This window comes from Propithecus coquereli, unplaced genomic scaffold (assembly GCF_000956105.1).
Source record: "Propithecus coquereli isolate 6110/MARCELLA unplaced genomic scaffold, Pcoq_1.0 Scaffold396, whole genome shotgun sequence".
NCBI lineage: Eukaryota > Metazoa > Chordata > Mammalia > Primates > Indriidae > Propithecus > Propithecus coquereli.
This window is the reverse complement of record NW_012149685.1, coordinates 622376-643479: the sequence shown is the minus strand read 5'-3', so window position 1 is coordinate 643479 and position 21104 is coordinate 622376. Positions and strand designations below refer to the sequence as shown.

The 21104-nt window shown below is 37.1% G+C and overlaps 2 protein-coding genes across 2 annotated transcripts in view; both read left to right on the top strand.

Moving 5' to 3' along the window:
• The window catches only part of LRRC7 (leucine rich repeat containing 7), a 571016-nt gene that overhangs the window by 417016 nt on the left and 132896 nt on the right, over nucleotides 1-21104 (top strand). The window contains exons 11-13 of the mRNA XM_012652676.1: nucleotides 3925-3999; nucleotides 10539-10683; nucleotides 19154-19226. Of these exons, the coding sequence (XP_012508130.1) occupies nucleotides 3925-3999; nucleotides 10539-10683; nucleotides 19154-19226 (293 nt within the window). The remainder of the gene's footprint in view (nucleotides 1-3924; nucleotides 4000-10538; nucleotides 10684-19153; nucleotides 19227-21104) is intronic.
• Nucleotides 17223-17801, top strand: LOC105817054 (divergent paired-related homeobox-like). The gene has a single exon (XM_012652669.1). The coding sequence runs from the start codon at nucleotides 17223-17225 to the stop codon at nucleotides 17799-17801; it is 579 nt and encodes a 192-aa protein (XP_012508123.1).

The window sequence follows — 21104 nt, the reverse complement described above, 5'->3', positions numbered from 1 at the left end:
TTCAGAATTTCAGAAATTATTTCCCTCACCTCTCAGCCCTCCCTGCACCATGCCCTCCTACCCCCGTGCCATCTCTACAATTTTCCCTCAAGGCTAAACGAATGAGGCATCTCACTTCTAGTCTTCAGTCTATCTTCTTTGACCCCTCTAGGAATTTAAACCATTACTTTTGTAACATTCTGTAACATTTATAACTTTTGTAACATTTTATCTGTCCTTAACCTGTCTCTCTTTGCTAGTATTTATTTGCTTTCTTTTCCCATGATCCCTCAATTACTTCATAGCCTCCCAACTTTTCTTCTCTCCTCTCATTCAAACTTGACAAAGAATATTCTACCTGTATTGGCTTTATTTATTTTCCTCTTATTTATCTTCAACCAACTGTAATATAGTTATCGCCAGAAATGGCTATCACCAAGGTTACCAGTGGCCTACTATTTCCAAAATCGAGTGGATATCTTCAGTCTCTTATTTCACTGGACACCTCTCTTATGTATGATACTCTTGCCCACTTCCTTGTCCCTAACTGTGTTCAGCCCTCAAGCGTTAGCGTTCCCCAAGGTACCTTCCTCAGTCAACTGCACTTCTGCTTCCCTTCACCTTCCCCATGAGGAGCTCATCCCTGTGTTTCTGCTTCCATGAAATGCCTAAGTTGTACCTCCAGCTCAAACCTATTCCCTAAACTTTAGACTTTAATAGCCAACTGATTCCTGGACATCTCCACTTACGTCCCTCAGGAGCCTAAAGATAATCGTGATCAAAACTGAATTCAGTCTCTCCCATGTATCTGCTCCCACCCAATATTCTGCATCTCCTTTGGTGACACCACTATATGCTGGGAAACTGGGAGACATGCATGACTCACTCCCTTACTCCTATATCCAGTCACCAACTCCTACCATTTTTATCTTCTAAATGTTTCCTGAATCAACTTCTCTTTATTCCTCATTACCTCTTTCATTACTAGCCCTAATAAGACTTCCTGTTTTTTTCTTTTTTCTACCGGGGTGGAGTATATATGCAAAACACCAATCTGCCAAAGTCGCTTACTATTAAAAATCTTTTAATCATGCTCCTTGACCCATGCAATAAAGTCCCATCTCCTTAAAAAAACTACAAGGCCTTCATAGATCCCCGTCTTCCTTGTTGGACTCATTTCCTGCTGCTCACTGTATCTCAAACTTAACTCTAGTTGAGCAAACTTCCTGTCATTCCAATTCACACATCAGGCTATTTCTCACTCTGCTTCTGACTAAGATGTACTTTTTTTCCTCTCCTCTCCTCTCTTCTTGTCACTCAACTCCTTCTCATCTCAGCTCCATGAATCTTTCTCTGGCTCCCCCTCAATACTAAGGCAGATAAGTCCCCCTACTTTATATTCTCATAATATCATGTATCACCTTTATGTGTATTTACTACAGAGCTAGACTGTGAGTTTCTTGAAGGAGAGACTGTACTATGCATTATGACTCTAGCATAATGCCCAGCACTTAAAGATGTTTAATAAGCACTTCCTTAATGAAGAGATAAATAAATTATAAAAGTGCCGTGTGTCCATTCTTGTCATTTTTTTCATTCAGTGTCACTGTGTGGCAGAGACAGTAGTGTTCACCAGACATTCCATGTATTCCTTCTACATTTCCCAGCCTTCCTTGCACTTAGGTTGGGGCCATATAAATAGTTTAGACAATAAGCTATACACGTAAATATACATGTCACTTCCAGCCCAGTGTCTTTAAGAGCAGTTGTGAATTTTCCATATTTTCTCTTCCCTTGCTCTGGCTCTTCTTGAAGTCTTGAGCTGGTAATATCACAAGATCGTGGGGCAGAAACCCATGTTGGACAAGCAGTAGGAGGAGGAAGTAAGCCTGTTGTGTTAAGCCACTGAGATTTCAGGATTAATTTGTTACCGGAGCATAATCTAGTCTACCTGAATAATGCTTTTTGTTACAAGCATAGACATTAATCTCGGTCCTATTATATGCATATCTGGTTTTATGGAGCCTTACCCAGTGTGCAGCTCTTTCTCTTCTCCCTACCTTTGCATAATGCCTAGGCTTACGGAAAACTGCACCATGTGACTGTTGCCAGCCAGCTTCTGCCTCGAAACCTCTGTGTATCAGAGTGTGCTTCCCACAGTACATTTATGTTTTCTGTCCCTGCCCAGCATAATGTACAGGCAGAGTAATTCACTGCCTGTTCCCTACAATCTAAGTGGTAATGGGAACATTTTCCTACATTAAAAAAAAAAAAAAATCTTCCATACTCCCTCATACTTGGCTCTGATTTCACAGCAGAATGTCATGTCTCCAACTTTAAATTTTGACTCTTTTTATAATGGAAACTTCTCCCAAGAATCATACTATGTTCTATTGCAATTGAAGGCTAAAGGGATCAGAGACTATCTCCACAGTAGATCTGGAAGTCTCTGAAACACTCCTAATATGTCAAGGATGTGTCTATAACCTCCACTGACCTGCAATTACTAATATTCCAATGCTGACTTTGATACAATTCCATTGTTTCCCACAGGTATTCTATGAAACGCACTGGCTTTCCTAATTAGGTCCCAAATTTTATTGAACTATACTTGTATTTTATTGTTTCACTAGATACTAATTCTTTCAGTTAGAAAAAAAAACGCAGAAAATCTGGCTTCAGGTGTGGCTTAGTCCCAGGACAATATGATGTCACCAGGATCTATCTTTTAGCTCAACTTTCTTTAGAAAGACTCCATCCTCAGACAGACTCTCACCTTTTCCTCCTGCCTGAAGTTCCCAGAGCTGCAGCTGGAAACCCTTCCAGTTCCAAATCCAGCAGGGCAGAAAAAAAAGTTGTTTCCCCAGAAGGCACAGCCAAAGATTCATGGCTTTGTATAGGTTCTGAGTGGGTCATGTTTCCATCCCTGAACCAATCCCTGTGGCCAGATGAATACAATGCACTGATTAGCTTCGCCCTTAGTCATCCCCATGAAGTGGTAAAAAAGGAGCGGGTGTCAAAGGAAGCAAGTGGCCAAAGATTGTGGAAGGGGATAATTTCTAGAGAGAAATTAGGCCACCACAAGGGAGCTTATGATGTTGGCAGCAATAGCAACCTCTCTTCTCTCTATACAGTCTGCCATCTGGGAGATAGAATTTAGAGATAGGTTCTAGTTAGGGAATGAAAGTATTTTATTATGCACTACAGGTTAAACCTTGATCATATTCTCCTCCCTCCTCTAACCTTCTCTAAGGTATTCTGTTCTCCCATATGCTGCCTTGTGTTTTAGTTATTTGTAAGCATTTCTATCCCCTAGATCTAGATCATCAGCTACTTCAAGGCAGGAACTACGGATTCTGTATTGTGCATTACACATAGAAGGCATCCTCACTATTCAACAAATAATTATTTGATGATAAAATGAAGGGATGAGAAGTCAATGGGTCTTATGCACACTGTTATCACATGATGGTACTGCAATGCCTGTGCACATGGGTGTTTGCGTGTAAGGAGCTAATACACACATAGTAGGAACCTACTATGTGCCCAAGTACAACAGTAAGCAACAGGGATGTGAGGATTACAAAAATAATTCCCCTGGCCTTCAAAAGCTTATACTCTAGTGAAGAAAGCAGACACTTACCAAATAGAGTGTCATTAATGCTACAAAGAATCATTGTGAGGTATTAAGGGAGAATGCATGTGAGTAATAGATCTTGATTTTTATTATTATTGTTTTAATTGACTCCAGATCAATTTCCGATTGGTTACCTCTGGGACTACCAGTTTTTCTGGAGGTCTGTTAAACTTGAAATTTCTTAGATGACTAATACTGAATTCCCAAATAAAAGCTTGAGATCTAAGAAATTACATCATATATTTGTGATAAGAAAAAACTAATTTGGTTTTCTTCTCCTCTCTCATTTCTCTCTACCTCTCTCTTAGCCTGAAGTTGTGGATCAAATACAAAACTTAAGGGAGTTATGGATGGATAATAATGCATTACAAGTGCTACCTGGGGTATGTAAGTTTTTATTATGCCATGTTGTTTAACATTTATGTCATACATTGGTTGTATCTTCATCTTAATTCTCAGTGTTTGCATTTCAAAGTAAAATAACACTTCTTAGGAGTGTTCAGTCACCAATAGTTTCAACTAATTCATTTTTGAGTATTTCATATATCTTTTGTGAGTGTTATAGGTATACAAAATGTGTGAAAGATTTTTCTTGTTCTCTTTGGAGTATATTTGTCATCTCTTCCACACTTACCGTTTTTTTAAAGCTGCAAAATTTATAACTATATCATTAAAAAGCAAAATGGTACATATAATACCAAGTTTTATTTTTACAAAATTAACCTGATTCTTATAGATAACTAGACAATGATTTCTGCTCATATTGTTAGAGCTCTTCCACAAAATAAAAATCTCTCTCAATTGAGACAATTTTCCAACAGAATCCATTTGAATTATTGAAAATGGCAAGAATCATACTTTATTAAAAACAGAAAGTTAAATCAGAGTCAGTTTTTTTCCTCAACTAAACAGCAGTCCAGTAATATCTCCTGAGTAGTAGGTTTACCAGTCAACTGATTGAGTGCAAGTATTCCTGCTTTTTTCCATCTAGAGAAAGAATGGCTTGCCATAAAACACTACCCCTTGCCATTTGCATGCATGTGCATGGACACACAGACACACACACACACACACACACACACACACACATAGGGCAAACACAGTCTCTAGGTTGTTTTGGATAACTCCGAACTCCTGGCATTAGACAAAGTAGCCAGAACAAATGGATATGCAATAAATCTTCAGCCAACATAGAGGTTTAGATGTGTGTTTCAAAGCCAATTTTATTTCTCTTCTGAATTGACATTAAAAACTACTTAAAATGATTGCAAAAGCAACAAGAAGCTTATTCTCTCTTTGAACAAGCAGGAAACCACATAAAGGAGAAAATTTGAAAAAAGATTAGGGAAAAAATACTTTCTTCTCTTATCAAAAGGATACACTTCTACTATCATCATAGACACAAAACAGAAAAGAATATACATCTTCTATTTATTGATTTATTCAAAAATCATTTACCAATATACCTCTATGAATCAGAAACTATGCTAATGTCAGGTTTACAAAGATAATATATTCAATGACCTTGATATATTTGTTTGAGGAGCTCACACGTAGCAGGAAAGACAGATCTGGATTCTACTACACACAGTAGAGTCTGATTTGTGCCATATCGAGGTATGTACAAATCCTAGGGCAACACATCCATTCCCTGTGGAGAGATTAAGGAATCAGAATGTATGTCTAGTTGGAAGTTTATACCTGCTTCTTCAATATATTTATTTATTAAAAACACTTACATGCATTTACCATGATCTGGGCACTCTCTAGATGTTTTACAAATATTGATTCATTGAATCCCCATAACAACTCTATGAAATAAGTTCTATTACCATCCCCATTTTATAGATGATAAAACTGAAATACAGAAGAAGTAACTTGGCCCAAGGTCATGCAGCCAGTAAATAAATGGTGAAGCTATAATTCAAACCAGCCACAGAGGCTACTGTTCATTGTGATGCCCCAAGATGCTCTCTATAGAACCAACAGAAGGTACAAATGAGAATTAGGTTCATCTTGCTTTTCATAAGGGTTATGTTCCCAAAATCTAACTGTGCAGATCAACTTACATGCCAAACTCTTTAATAAGCTTATTATTTAAATTGAAAGGTAGTGATGAAATCTTTTGTAAAACATATAACGCTGCCTAATTTATCTGTTTTGAAAGTAGATTTTTCACGTGGACTGCTACAGATTCCTTACTTTATTTAGTACACTTGAATTTGGCATTTTGCTATCCCCTATGTGAGAATACCCCACACCTCCCTGCCAAAAATAAGCATGGCTGTCTAATAGTTGTTTTTCAATTACTCAAGAACAGTCAACTTTGAAAGGCTCATCTCGAGTGCAGTCTGCAGCACATGTCTGTCAGTTCCACAGAATGATTAATCCTACACACTTAATGTCATAAGCCACAGGAAAAAAAACAAGTTCACTTTTTTCTTAGTTCATGTATCATAATAAAGTTAATGTACCTTTTAAATACTTTTGGAAGCCTGGGCTATTATTTTCCACTCTGTTTTTCATAAATTGGAGAAGCAAATAAGTAATGATAAAATATTTAGCTTTCTGCATAGCTCTATCCTGTGACCATCAATCAAGGTTAATCAACCAAAATATGACTAAACTGCATTGAATACGTGTTTATTTTTAAACCAATTCCAGCATCTTCTTTTTTTTTTTTTTTTAATTTCAGCATATTATGGGAGTACAGATGTTTAGGTTACATATGTTGCCCTTGCCCCTCCCCAAGTCCGAGTTTCAAATATGTCCATCCTTCAGGTGGTGCGTGTTGCACTCTTTGTGTATGCAAATACCCATCCCCTCCTCCCTCCTCCCCCTCCCCCTTCCCCTCTCCCCACTGCCCAACATCCAATAGATGTTATTCTTAATTCGATCCAGCAATCCCATTACTGGGCACCTACCCAAAAGACCAAATGGTACTGTATAAGAAAGACACCTGCACCCGAATGTTTATAGCAGCACAATTCACAATTGCAAAGATGTGGAAACAATCCAAGTGTCCATCAATACATGAGTGGATTAATAAAATGTGGTATATGTATACCATGGAGTACTATTCAGCTTTAAGAAACAATGGTGATACAGCACCTCTTGTATACTCCTGGATAGAGCTGGAACGCATTCTACTAAGTGAGGTATCCCAAGAATGGAAAGACAAGCACCACATGTACTCACCAGCATCTTCTTTTACTTGTGGTTTCCACTCTTTTCATTCGCTGTTCGCTCCTCACCTACAGACCCCTGTACACCCAGAGGGATGTCAGAGCAACATTTGCTATCCTCGAAGATTCTGCAACATTATGTCTCTAAGGCCCTTTACCACCCCAGGCTATTTTTGCTAAGGTGTTTGGAATTGAAGTTTGAGAAAGATTCAAAAATAAACACCAAAATGTTATTTTGCTTCCAAAAAGAATGTTTAGTAACTGCACACCAAAATACTGAGTTATGCTGGAGATAGCAATGAAGGAAGCTTCAAGGCCAAAAAAAGTTTTCTCATGATAAAGGAATAAAAAAAGAAACACACACACATAAACACATATATCACCTTTTATTGCTCACTGGAAGAGTGAGCTTAGGCAACATAATAGTTCCTTGGGGTGGAAAGCTATAAGTAAAGTGATGGTATTTTTCCAAGTGACACATTTCTAAGAATGGTGAGAAACTCAGCCCTCACTCACCCAAGGTACTCTGATTCCAGTACTCTGATGAAGCTGAGCAAACATTCAGCCACTCTGAGACTGTGCTCACACTCTGCACCCATATAGAGAGCTAAGGGAGCAGAGCCAGAGATGTGCACTGGGTTAATTAGGGACATGGAGGTCAGGAACTGCCCGTATAATAATTAAGTGAGCTTTGTAGTCTGCAGTCTTATAAAAGTGAGTTTGAATTTCAGCTCCTCCCCATACCAATGTGGTAACCTTGGACTGTTACTTGTAGTAGATGCTCTCACACATTTTCCTCTAGGAATGAAGAACTTACTCTATTCCTCCAGCTTCACCCTCTTCAGCATTGCCTCATCTGAGGAGAACCTCCTCACTTAGTGTCACTCTCCCATTCCAAGAGATCCAATGATCCACCAATGCAGGGATACATAAAGGCCCAGAGTTTTGGCCTCTACTCAGAACAACTGCAGAGCAAGTCCAATTTCAGTGCTCTTTGAAGGGTCAGCTGAGGACTTTCTCAAGATTTCATCACAGCACGACTTCTTTGCCTCTTCCTTCCCTACTTCTTTCTGTCCACTGCTGCTGATCTGAAAAGCATTCTCTCATAAACTCCTATCTTTGCCTCTCCTTCCCAGGGAACCCAAGGAGTGACATTACTTAACCTCTAAGCTTTAACATGTGTTAAAATGCAGATTCTGATTCAGTAGGTCTGGGGTGAGTCTGAGATTCTATATTTCTGACAAGCTCCTAGGTGGTGTCAGTGCTGCTAGTCTGTGAACATATACTGAGTAGCAAGAATATGAAGTATTAAATCAAATAACATATTAGCCAGGAGTGGTGGCACACGCCTGTAGTCCCAGCTACTCAGGAGGCTGAGGGAGGAGGATCGCTTGAGCCCAGGAGTTCAAGGCTGCAGTGAGCCATGATGACATCACTGCACTCTAGCCTGGATGACAGAGCAAGACCCTGTCTCAAGAAAAGAAAAAATAAATAAATAAAATAATATATATAAAGTACTTAGCACAGTGCCAAGTGTGTGCTTTTGTGTGTGTAATAAATGTGTTTATTACATATTTGTTTATTTATACTCTGTCAAATAAGAAGAGACAATATAGTAAAATGGTAAAATGTACACATGTAGACCAGATAAATGGATGAACCATTGAGCAAACAAAACGTGTGGAACGTTTATGTACAAAACATGCCCTAAAGAAAAGGAAAATGAAAACTTCCATCCTGCCCTAACTCCTGTAGTCTGTGTTCCACCCATGTGATCACTGTTCCCTCCTTGCCCAAGGTTTGGGTTGACTCCTCCTCTGTCCTCAGCAATCAGTTACTAATCCAATCATTCCACTTCTGAATTTCTCTTGAGTCTATCCCCTCTTCATCTTCACTTCTGCTGCCTTAACTACTAAACAATTAAAATACTTCTAACTGGATCTCCCTGACTCCAGCCTTTGAAAGTCATTTCTTCTAAGCACAAATCTGAGCATGTCATTCTCCATCTTACAAGCCTGGTAGCTTTCCTTGCCTATAAGAGTTCATTATCTCCTCACATCTAAGGCCTTTTAACAGCTGGCTTCTTCCTATAATCCCAACTTCGCCACTATATTCAGCCACTTGGAATTTCTCACTCTTCCTCAAACGCACCATGCTTTTTCACACTTCTCTGTGAATGCATGTGCTGTTCTTTCTCGCAGGTACATGTTCTCCTTTCTTAAAAATCACTGTCTTCCAGACAATTTACACACCTTTCCTTTTCTTCTGTGGCATTCCCTACATACATTTTTTTTTTTTTTTTTGAGACAGAGTCTCACTCTGTTGCCCTGGCTAGAATGAGTGCCATGGCATCAGCCTAGCTCACAGCAACCTCAAACTCCTGGGCTCAAGCGATCCTCCTGCCTCAGCCTCCCGAGTAGCTGGGACTACAGGCATGCGCCATCATGCCCAGATAATTTTTTCTGTATATTTTTAGTTGTCCAATTAATTTCTTTCTATTTTTAGTAGAGACGGGGTCTCGCTCTTGCTCAGGCTGGTCTCGAACTCCTGACCTCAAGCGATCCTCCTGACTCGGCCTCCCAGAGTGCTAGGATTACAGGCGTGAGCCACCACGCCCGGCCCCCTACATACTTTTTTATTGCACATATCACAGGGTACTATAATTATTTGTTCAACTGAAAGTTTCCTTCACTACTACTATGAACTCCTTAAGGACAAGAACTGTCGTCATCATGGCAAGTCTCTCCCCATACCTAGCTGTCTTATTCATGATTGTCCGTCAATCTGTAGCGTAGGTACTGGTTTATAGTACAACTTCAAAAAGGACTATTGCCTGAACAAAACATTGAATCTGAGTAGTAGGATAAAGTCCAAATCACAATTTAAACCTTTCTTATCCATTTGAAATTTTAAGGATCAACATGTCAACATCAATTGTTTCGGTGCCATCTTCAAGATTATTGTTGTGTTTTCCGATTGCTGCATTGAGATATAATTCCCATACCGTATACAATTCAGTGTTTTTTTAGAGTACTCAAATAGTTGTGCGGCCATCCCCACTATCTAATTTTAGAACACTTTCATCAGTGCTGAAAGAATCTGTGAGCCCGTTAGCAGTCACTCCCACGCCCCCTCCACCTAGTTCCTAGCAGCCCTGCTCTACTTTCTGTCTCTTGGATTTGCATATCCTGGACATTTCGTATAAATGCAATCATACAATATGTGGTCTTTTGTGACTGGTATTTTTCACTTTGCATATGTTTTTAAAGCTTGTCCACTTTATATCATGTGTCAATATTTTATTCCTTTTTATTGCCAAATAATACTCCATTATATGTATATACCACATTTTGTTTATCCATTCATCAATTGATGGAAATTTGGGGTGTTAGCACTTTTCGGCTATTGTGAATAATGCAACTGTGGCCTTTTGTGTAAGTTTTTGTGTATACGTTATGTTTTTATTCTCAGGTATATACCTAGGGATTGTTGGGTCATATGGAAACTCTATGTTTAACATTTTGAGAAACTGCCAAATCTGTTTACAAAGCAGCTGCATCATTTTACATTTCTACTAGCCATGTTTGAAGATTTGACAATATCTCCATGTTCTTGCCAACATTTGTTATTGTTGTGGTTTCTTTTAAAATGAATTTTACGGTGTTGTGGTTTTTACAACTTTAAAATATCCCATGAAAGTTTCTCAACTAACCCTGAGTTTATGCAATGTCATCAAGTCTATAGGGAAGTTAAAGATGTTGGTATACCTGGATATGTCAAAAAACAGAATAGAAACGGTCGACATGGATATTTCTGGATGTGAAGCCCTCGAGGACCTCTTGCTATCATCCAATATGTTGCAACAGTTACCTGACTCAATCGGTGAGAATATAATATTTTGTTGTGTATATTTGTGTCAAATATACCATTTTCTTTTTTGTCAGTATAGTTTGTCTACAGATATAGGTAATATACTGTTACTCTAATATTAATAAATTAGCAAATTCACTATGCAAATCATAAAATAGTATTTTACAAATATCCTAAAATGAAATATTAACTTTAGCTATCAAATTCAAGAAGGCTCTGCTATTAAGATGATCCTACTAAATTGATATATTTTAAAAATCACTAGATCTTTTATGTTGTGAAAGTCATTATAAGGAGTATATATCTTAGATTTATAGTTATTTGGTAACTATGTACATCTCCTTATATCATGATAGAATTATAGTAGTTCTATCCACAAGATGTTGCTATGTTCTATTTTTAATATTGTTGTAACATTGCTATATTAATACTATAGAAATAACATATGAAAATATATAAATATAAAATGTTTTCTTAGTTCTATTATTTTTAAAAAGACACGTTGTCTTTATCATATTGTTAAGATTCATGAGGACAGATAATTTATCTGTTAGTATATAGTAAGCCCTCAATCTATTTTTGTTTATAAATTTTTATATAAATAAGGAATATAGATTTTAACCTCTTTGAAACAAGTGTGTTACATGTTCTGGAACTTAATGCTTCTAAAAATTGTTACAACCCAGGTAGCCCAGTTGAAGACAAGATAGTCTCTCAAATTTTTCTTCACTATTTTATTATTTCCATTTTGCCATTGTTTAGGATGATAAAGAGCATTAGTTTTAGCAAAATCAAAGTCTACCTTTCCTTTCTTTCTAGATTTTCTGACTTTTTGATTTATACAATCACATGTTTTATAATGGTATTTTTGCAACTTGGTCAATCATGGATCCTAACTGAGAGCTTTATCAAACACTTCCACATTTCCAGGCTTTGTCTTTGAAAATTCTGATTCAGAAAGTGTGGCAAGCACTCTGATCTGTATTTTTATTACACATCCTAGATGAAACTTGTAATCAGACAAGTTTAGGAAATACTGGTTTATGTTGTAACAGATAAGGAAGTACAATAGTTAAAAAGAACATTCGCTGGTCAAGATCACTGATCAAGAGTGACGTAATACATAACCTCACTCCCCTGCTCAAGAACCATTCCATACCGTTTCAAATACATGATCAGGATAGAAAAACCACATATATTCAAAGAACGTATTTTTCTTCGTTGCTGCCTCCTCAGTGCCAAGACCTGTGCCTGGCATATGGTAGGTGCTTCTTGAATATTTAATAAATAAAAGAATTTTAGCCATGCTTAAGAAGAATGAGCATCTACCTGAAGCTGAGACAGAATTGAAGTATAGCAATAATCCCAGGCCTGTTGGGCTCTGGACCGCAAACAGCAGCCACAAGAAGTTCCTGTAGTGAAATAAAAAATAGAAGTGCCTTAAGCATAACAGGGGAATCAGAGCTTATGAAAGATTAAGGCAGGGATCCCTTTTCTGTGAGAGAGACTGAAAAAACTTACAACTGGTATGTGGAGCTATAGAGAAAGGAGAGAACAGAAAGGTTGAAACTGCTGAAAATTATGGCAAGTCACAAGCTGGCTTGGACTGGATCTGCAATACCCACATAGGATGAGAATACCATGTTGCTAACATAAGACCTGGTTCTGAACTCTAGAAACCTGGGGATCAGGTAGAGATAACCAGAAGACATCCAGACAGGGAGCGGGGAGCATAGTGAAGGAGAAAACACTCACTCTCACAAATGAGCTTGCAAACAAATATTTCAAAGGAAAACAAATGTTATGACAATCAATAATTCAACCAAATGGGAGAATTTACCCTAAGGGAAACAGAAGTTATCAAGCAATGTAAAAATGATTTTATTAATAAATATGTATAGATCCTCAAATAGTCCAAAGGAAAAATGACATTCATAAAAATAATAAGACCTTATAAAACAAGAGCCATGTCTAAGAATAGATGGTTATGAAAAAGGACCAATTAAAAATCTTGGAAATTAAAATAGAGATGTTGGTCAAAGGGTACAATGTTACAGTTAGACAGGAGGAATAAATGATAAGTATTTAAGGTAATAGATATGTTAATTAGCTTGATTCAATCATTCTGCACTGTATACATAGATCATTGTATCATTGTGTATCCCATAAATATACATGATTAAAAAGTGTCAAAAATTTTTTAAAAAATTAAAAAAAATAAATCCTGGAATTGAAAATACTACATAGGGAAATAAAAAATGCAACAGCTATGATAAAGAGAGGACGATATAGCCAGGTTCAGAATTAGTAAATTGGCAGATAATACTGAGGAACAGAACAGGCACATAGAGACTTTTTTCAATGGAAAATATTAAAGATCAGTAAAGAGACATGGAGAATAGAATGGAAATTGTACTCTAAAAATAAAAAAGTTTAAAAAAATTGTATTCTCCAGAAATACAGAAAAGAATGAATGTCAGAGAAACTATTGAAAGAAAAAATATTTGAGAGTATTTTTTTTCAGCACTAAAGATACTAGTAATTTCTCATAGTAAATGCACACAGATAATGCTAAAAGGGATAAATATAATAAATTCATTGTGGCTTATTGTGAAACTGCAAGGATAAAAGAAAAAGAAATCTTAAAAACTTCCATAGGACAAAAAGAGCTCATATACAAAATATAATTAGATAGGTCATAATTCTCATCAGTGAAAATAGCTTCTAGACAGTGGATTAATATCTTCAAATACTGAAGAATAATAACAGGCAGACTGGATTTCTATACCCAGCTAAACAGTCAATCATGAGTGAGGACCCTTAATAAAAGAACTGATTTGGTAAATTAAGTTGTTATATCTAAATAACTAGTGACTATAAAAGAAGAATCTTTTATATTTAAAATATGGAAATAGGCCGGGCACAGTGGCTCACGCCTGTAATCCTAGCACTCTGGGAAGCCCAGGCAGGCGGATCGTTTGAGCTCAGGAGTTTGAGACCAGCATGAGCAAGAGCGAGACCCTGTCTCTACTAAAAATAGAAAGAAATTGGCTGGACAACTAAAAATATATAGAAAAAATTCACAGGCATGGTGGCGCATGCCTGTAGTCCCAGCTACTTGGGAGGCTGAGGCAAAAGGATCGCTCAAGCCCAGGAGTTTGAAGTTGCTGTGAGCTAGGCTGAAGCTATGGCACTCTAGCCCAGGCAGCAGAGTGAAACTCTGTCTCAAAAAAAAATAATAAAAATAAAATAAAATAAAATATGGAAATAAAAAACATGGAAGAGCATTGTTAGAAAGGGTTAAGGAGTGCTAAGGATATTATCTTGTTCAGGAAGAGGCTAGACATACTGAATAACTTTAGAGTTCATAGAAAATATTGGCTTAAATATTTGCTACATATTAAAAATTTAAATGTATTAATATCTACTTAATAGAAATAGGATTTATAATTTCCAAACCAGCAGAGGAGGAAGAGAGATATGAAAGAAAATATTTATATAGCAGAAGAAAGAAAAATAAAATTTTAAAAATCATATAAATAGAAAACATAAAATAAGATGGTAAAAATAAATTTGAATCATTTGTCATAAATCACAACAAATATAATGGATTTAATAGATTAAACTTATTTTATTAAAAGATCCAGAGTTTCAAGTTTATATTCTAGTTATGAGACACATTTAAAACAAAACATAGGACCAGGTGCGGTGGCTCACACCTGTAATCCTAGCACTCTGGGAGGCCAAGACGGGTGGATCGTTTGAGCTCAGGAGTTCGAGACCAGCCTGAGCAAGAGCAAGACCCCATCTCTACTAAAAATACAAAGAAATTATCTGGACAACTAAAAATATATAGAAAAAATTAGCCGGGCATGATGGCGTGTGCCTGTAGTCCCAGCTACTTGGGAGGCTGAGACAGAAGGATTGCTTGAGCCCAGGAGTTTGAGGTTGCTGTGAGCTAGACTGACACCATAGCACTCTAGCCCGGGTAACAGAGCGAGGCTCTGTGTCAAAAAAAAAAAAAAAAAAACACACACACACAGAAAATGTGATTTTTAAAAGGTGGTAGAAAATAATTATTTGTTTAAAATATCTTCCTTTAAGAAAGCAAGCTAGGAAATTAGCCTCCTGGTCTGAGGAAAGCAGCATGTCTAGGTAACAGAATATCATGCTAGATACTGGGCTGGCATAAAACAGATTTGGACAGGCAAGTGGTATTATATATTTTACAACTTCATTTAGGATCTGAATGGTTCTCACATGAAGACAGTAACTGTTACAGTAGCTTACTCTTCAAACTATCTTTGGGCCTTATTGACCTTTCAGGGGAAATTGTATTTATACATCTGCAGAGTTGCCACAGTCCCTGATTATAGATGTAGAATGACTGACTTTCCTCCGAGAATGCCCTTCTTGGTCAAGAGAAGTGTCTGGGTTAGGCGACTAAGGGCTGTGTTCCGAGGCCCTAGAATAATTCATTGATACTAAGTGGATGGCAAATTGCATCATGTCTTCCTTATTATCTATTCGACCACCAACACTTAAAAGAATAAAAGATAAGAATCAGCAACTAAAATAAAATCTTTACTTCCATCACGTCTATTTGAGTTCCTCTGCAGCTGTGGGGTATTTGAATGGAGTGGTACGCTCAACAACAAATCCTATGTGCTGAATCACTTTCCTTGTGCCGGTTCCAGTGAAATTGAAGGGGACTCTTTTCCTCTTCTAGATAGAGAGTTTTAATAATCACCTTCTTTGGATAGCAAAGAAACTCAATAAAGGAAAATATAATTTTTTACTTTCCAAAATAATTTATCTTATTCACTTACTGGTTAAGGGTACAGATTTTGTAGTTAGATTACCTGAGTTCAGATTCTGACTTTTCTACCTTACTAGCTGTGTGACCTTAGACAAGTTACTTAATCTCTTTGTGCCTCAGTTTCATCATCTATAAAGTGAGAGTAGTAATAGTACTTGCATCATGAGATTATGTTGAGGAACAAATGAATTAATATACATGAAATTGCTTAGAATCCTACCTGACACAGAGTAAGCAACTATTATAATAATAAAATAATTATTATAATCTTAGATTTGATGAGGACACATCTATTTGCTTTCAAAGTTCTATTACATATATTTAAATGCCATGTGAATATTAGCTATTTCAATAACAAATTGTATTAATGTTTAATACATTGATGCTAATTATATATTTATATGTATAGCTAAAACTGTAGTAAAAAGCCTCCTTTTTCTTTTTCTCCAGTACTTCTTAGTTGAGAGTACAGGATAAAGAGGTGGAGAATTGGAGAAGCGCACAGAAGAGAGAAAGAATAGGATGAGATACCTTTGATTTCTGTAGAGTAGAAGGGAGTCCAAGCAGATATGGTACCGAAATGCAATAAAGCAATTATCTGCCAGAGGAAGACATGAGAAATGAGGATTAGGCTGGTGTCCTAATTCCACATCGGGAACAGTGATATTCTATAGAAGCTCCAGAATCTGCTCAGAGTTTCCCCTTGGATAAAATCTGAGCAGCAAAGTCACAAGTGAATGAGGTTCCTTTAAACACACAGACATGTTGCTGAGCAGGGAGGCCTAACCTTCAAGGCCGTCAAAAAGAGCCACTTGACAGAGCTTCTTCTCAGAGCCACTACTCCGATCTTCAGGAAAACCTGTTGCATCAACATTCGGCCTTAGTCCCCAACTTGCCTCAAGGTTTTCACCGCATCACTTCAGAGCTGGGGACCGATTCCCTGAGAGAGTGCTTTGCACACTGGCTCCAAGGTGTGTGCTCAGCCATCTGTAAACCGGCCCCAAACACATTGTTACCCAGTCTAGTGGTGTTGAAGCTGTCAACCCTCCTCCAGCACCACCGGTGGGCAGCGCCACTAGTCTGATCAGGCTACCAAGTCAAAAAATTTAGCTGCAATTCACAGGACCCTGTTTTCTTGCCATATCTGAAAAACAAGCTCAAGTGTTCTTTTATATTCCAAGGGTTGGTATTTAAACATACACACTAGAGAGACTAAGATGATTCAATCACCTTTTGAATACAGATGAATACAGCAGTGGGTGTTCCAACTTCGGATATAACTTGACCCAATGTGAATTGTCCTCTTTCCCAGGTGCTGTTGTTTTCAAGCTAACGTATTAAGCTCCCAGTGTTGTAGGTATTTTCTCATAGCAGCCTGATAGTGGTAACATTTCTCTCCACTGGAGTAGAATCTTGAATGCTTCTGAAGAATACATAACTGAGCATACTGAAATTTAAAGTACAGCAACAGCCTTATTTCAGACTTTTTGTGACTTACCCTGTGCCTTTAAGGAACCCTCAAAATACATGAGAAGGGATGGGCCTGATCTATAGCAGTGCTTCCCAAAGCATGCTCACAAAACACTAGCTTTGCGGCATAGTGTACATACACACACATGTGCACACAAATTCCATAATAACTTAGAGAGTCACATTGTTACTTTAGTATATTAAAAGCTTCTAGAAACACTTTATTAAAGACCTGATCAGAGGAGCACATCTGGATCAGAAGATGTCAGGCTCAGAGGAGCTTCCTAAAGGCAAGCACCAGATGCATTCACGCAGAAAAAGAACCATGTTCACTGAGAAGCAACTGGAAGCTTTGAACATCTTGTTCAATAAGAATCCATACCCAAACCCCAGCTTTCAGAAAGAGATGGCCTCAAAAATTGACATACATCTGACAGTACTGCAGGTTTGGTTTGAGAACCACGGAGCGAAACTCAAGAAAGCAACATGCAAGAATGTTCCGCCAAAACAAGAAGCTCAACAGCAACAGATACCAGAGAGTGGAATCAAGACCAGTCCCTGCCACAGAAATATGGACACACAACCCAGATCCCCTAACAACATCTATCCTGTAGCCCCCATTTATGCAGACCACCAAGCACCCTCATACCAACTCAGCTCATACTCCAATGTTAAGGTCCCTGCAGATGTCTTTCTTGGCCACAGAATAGTCCATTTTGGCTGCTGCCAAGATTCTAACATTTACTGTCTCTATCCCATTTTGGAATCCCAGGTTGGTTCTCCATGCTTCAGTTCTAATGCTTTCGGCTATTCACTTATACAAAGTAGGGAGAGACACTAGACGTGAAAGGGCCCATATAATGATTCTCATTCAAGAGAATACTAGAGGTAGACAGACACAACAATATGGATTGATTTCAGAAACATTATGTGGCACAAAAGAAAGACACAAAGGCTACGTACTGTATTAATTCCATTTATATGAATTCCTAAAGCAGGAAAAACTCATCTTTCGTGGCAAAAAGATTAGTGGCTTCCCATGTGGAAAGAATTAAATAGAGGCACAAAACAAATTTACTGGGGTGATGGAAATGTTTCATGTCTTAATTAGGGTGGGAGTTACCTTGGGGAACAAATTCATCAAAACATTGAGAACTGTACATCTAAAAGCTGTGCATTTTATTTTACCTAAATTTAAGTTCAATAAAAAATATATAATGAGAAAAAACTGTATTAAAGGAAGCTGTTTAATTTTGTTTAGCTTGGCATTTCTCGAAACATATTTGAACATGAAGCACACTATATCCATCAGAACAAATTTTTTGCATAACACAGTAAGCTATAGACTGCATGTGTAGTTCCAATGTAAAACAAAAATTTTGAAAATGTTAATGCTTTGCCCTTGGATTTTGGCTATTTAGGTCATGGAAATACTGTAAGTTATTTTATGGCTGGGTAAGGAAGTTGATTATGTCAAAGCAGCTGTTCTTCAATTACTCTGTGGCTATTGCTCATTAAAACCCTGGGAGGAGAGCAAGCCATAAAGGTACTGAGAGCATAAATCAGATAGAGCAAGATGAATAGTTGTAAGTTCAATTCTTGGCCAGTTCTACTTGGTGTATTAACAATTTCAAGTTTTCATGCTTACTGCTGATCCAAGCCAAGGATTTATGGTACTACTAAAAAGAGTATGAGGTCATATGCTGTAGTTTTCCAATATCATAATTATAACCACTGCATTGCAATACCTCAGTATTCACTCGTTGATTATTAGGCTTAATTTGGATTTGTTTTCAATTTGTATCCCAACAGGAATGTCAGTTATTAGTACTTAGGAGTTAATTAAATACAAATCACAGCTGGCTTGAAAAACTTCAACTGGTCCATTTGCTAAAGAATAGAAAAGGGAAATGTAGCAGTATTAGTGTCAACTCAGGTGTCTGTGGAGCCCTGTGTTTTGTTGACTTTTCTGCATTGATGTTCTTGAACTCCATTGATGGAAGCAATTTTTTTGCAACCAGAAGGTCAAAACTAACTGCACATAAATATCTGTTTATGGGTTTATATAGGCAGAGTGTAGCCAATTAACATGTAGAGCATTCATCACAAATGATTCATTTGATTTCCTTTACATCACATTTCCTGTCATAAATATGCTTTTATGTATTAGTCATCCTTCTTCTCTGTTTTTAGGACTGTTGAAAAAACTAACTACTCTAAAAGTAGATGACAATCAACTTACACTGCTACCCAATACAATCGGAAAGTAAGTACCAACATTTTATACCAGTCAGCCTCTCTAAAGCCAGAAATGAAAGGATGCATTGAGTTTTCTACTTGAAAACATTTTCTCCTAAAGATACCAATAATTTTGTTTATCTGTCAACTTATTTTGACTATATTTTATTTATATTTATTTATACATATTTAACTTTATATCTAAACATTGCATTGACATTCAACTAAATATCATGAGAAATATTTAACCACAAATCTCTCACAAGCAAAATGATTAACCAGATCTTCAATTATACTCTTACTGATATTTTTCAGATATTATTAATTTGATGTTTTTGACTGAGTAGCAGCTCTAAATTCACTTGAATATTTCTGTAAAATCAAACCAATTTTTATAAAGCCCTGCATATGTACATCTACCATACTATTAGTAATACTTGATATTTATAGAAGCTTAATGTATTTATAGGAGCTTAATGTATTTATAGAAGCTAAAGAGAAAAGCGTCTGCTTTAGCTAACATTTTTTAAAACTTCAAGATAAAAGTCCAACATTGCCTTTTAAGATGAAATATACTCCATTTATTTGATAGCAATTTATTTCTAATTTTGTACTGCCATTTGCCATTTGGTTCACAGTTCTTTAAGAATATGTATTATCAATGTTTCCCTAAAACACTTTTCTTTACAATCTGTGTAAAGTGAGAAATCAATATAAGCTATCTTCATTCTAAATTTAGGTAAGGCCATTTTTTTCAAAATCTTATTCCATATCTCAGTGTGAAAAATTATATAAATTCTTAATTTAGCAAATTTGGGTATACTCAGGAGGGAAAAGCTTCATTATTTTTTTCTAAACAGTTTTGTTAGCTATAACTGACATACAACAAACTGCACGTATTTAAAGTCTACTGCTTGGTAAGTTTTGGCATAGGTAAAAAACCTTGAAGCCATCACCACTGCAATCAAGATGGTGAACATGTCCCTCGCCTCTCCCCGATCCCTCAACCCGCTTCTCCCCCATCTCCCACCAAGTCAGCGAGTAACCACTGTTCTGCAAAGCTCCACTTTTACAGAGTGGAACAATTCAACAAAATTCAAATTCGAATGTCCAGAATGTAGAAAGTCATAGAAGTCTCAACCATTTTTTATAATTTAATACCCACACCACATAGTATGTTTCTCTCTGTAGTTACTTCCATTTTTTTCCAGTATAGAATAGAGAGAACTTTACTTTCTTTTGAGATACACAAAAGTAATTGCCTTTGTCAGTCTGATGCTTTCTAAAAACTCTTCCTATCTAATTATATTCTCAGGCACTAATCTTTCCTCTTTGGATCAATACTCAGGGGAAATTGAATTCAACTTCATCTCTGCTAAAGTCATGATTGGTATTTTGCCACTCATGTTGACATTTCTTATAAAACTAATTACTCTAGCTCTTTGAAGATAAATTAAAAGGTTTGATAACCTAAATATGGACATAGAAAAGTTACTTTTTCAGTAGGAAGTGGATCCCTGACTTTGGTTGTGCTGAGAACCAGATTTTGTCAATAGACTGGTGGTTTTCAGCAAGAATGTTGGCCTCTTGATGACCTTCCAGCTTTCTCTGGAATCCAGTTTTAGCCCATGCCCAACATTGGAGATATGTGTGCTTTGAGCTCCTGTCTCACACCAGAGTAAGTTCTTTCCTTTGTCCTTAGCCAGCAGCACCTCATGCCAGACTTTGCCTCAGGAACAGGCAGCCTCCAGCTCAGTCTCTGTCTCCTTCCCAGCAGCCAAGCGGGGCGTTCTGGTCTGACTCTGTGCACACACTATAATGTCAAGTCAATCTTGGTTCTTATGTTACCATAAGCATTTACTCATTTCCCTAGAAATCTTCCTGATAGTTGAATTATAAAAGTGGA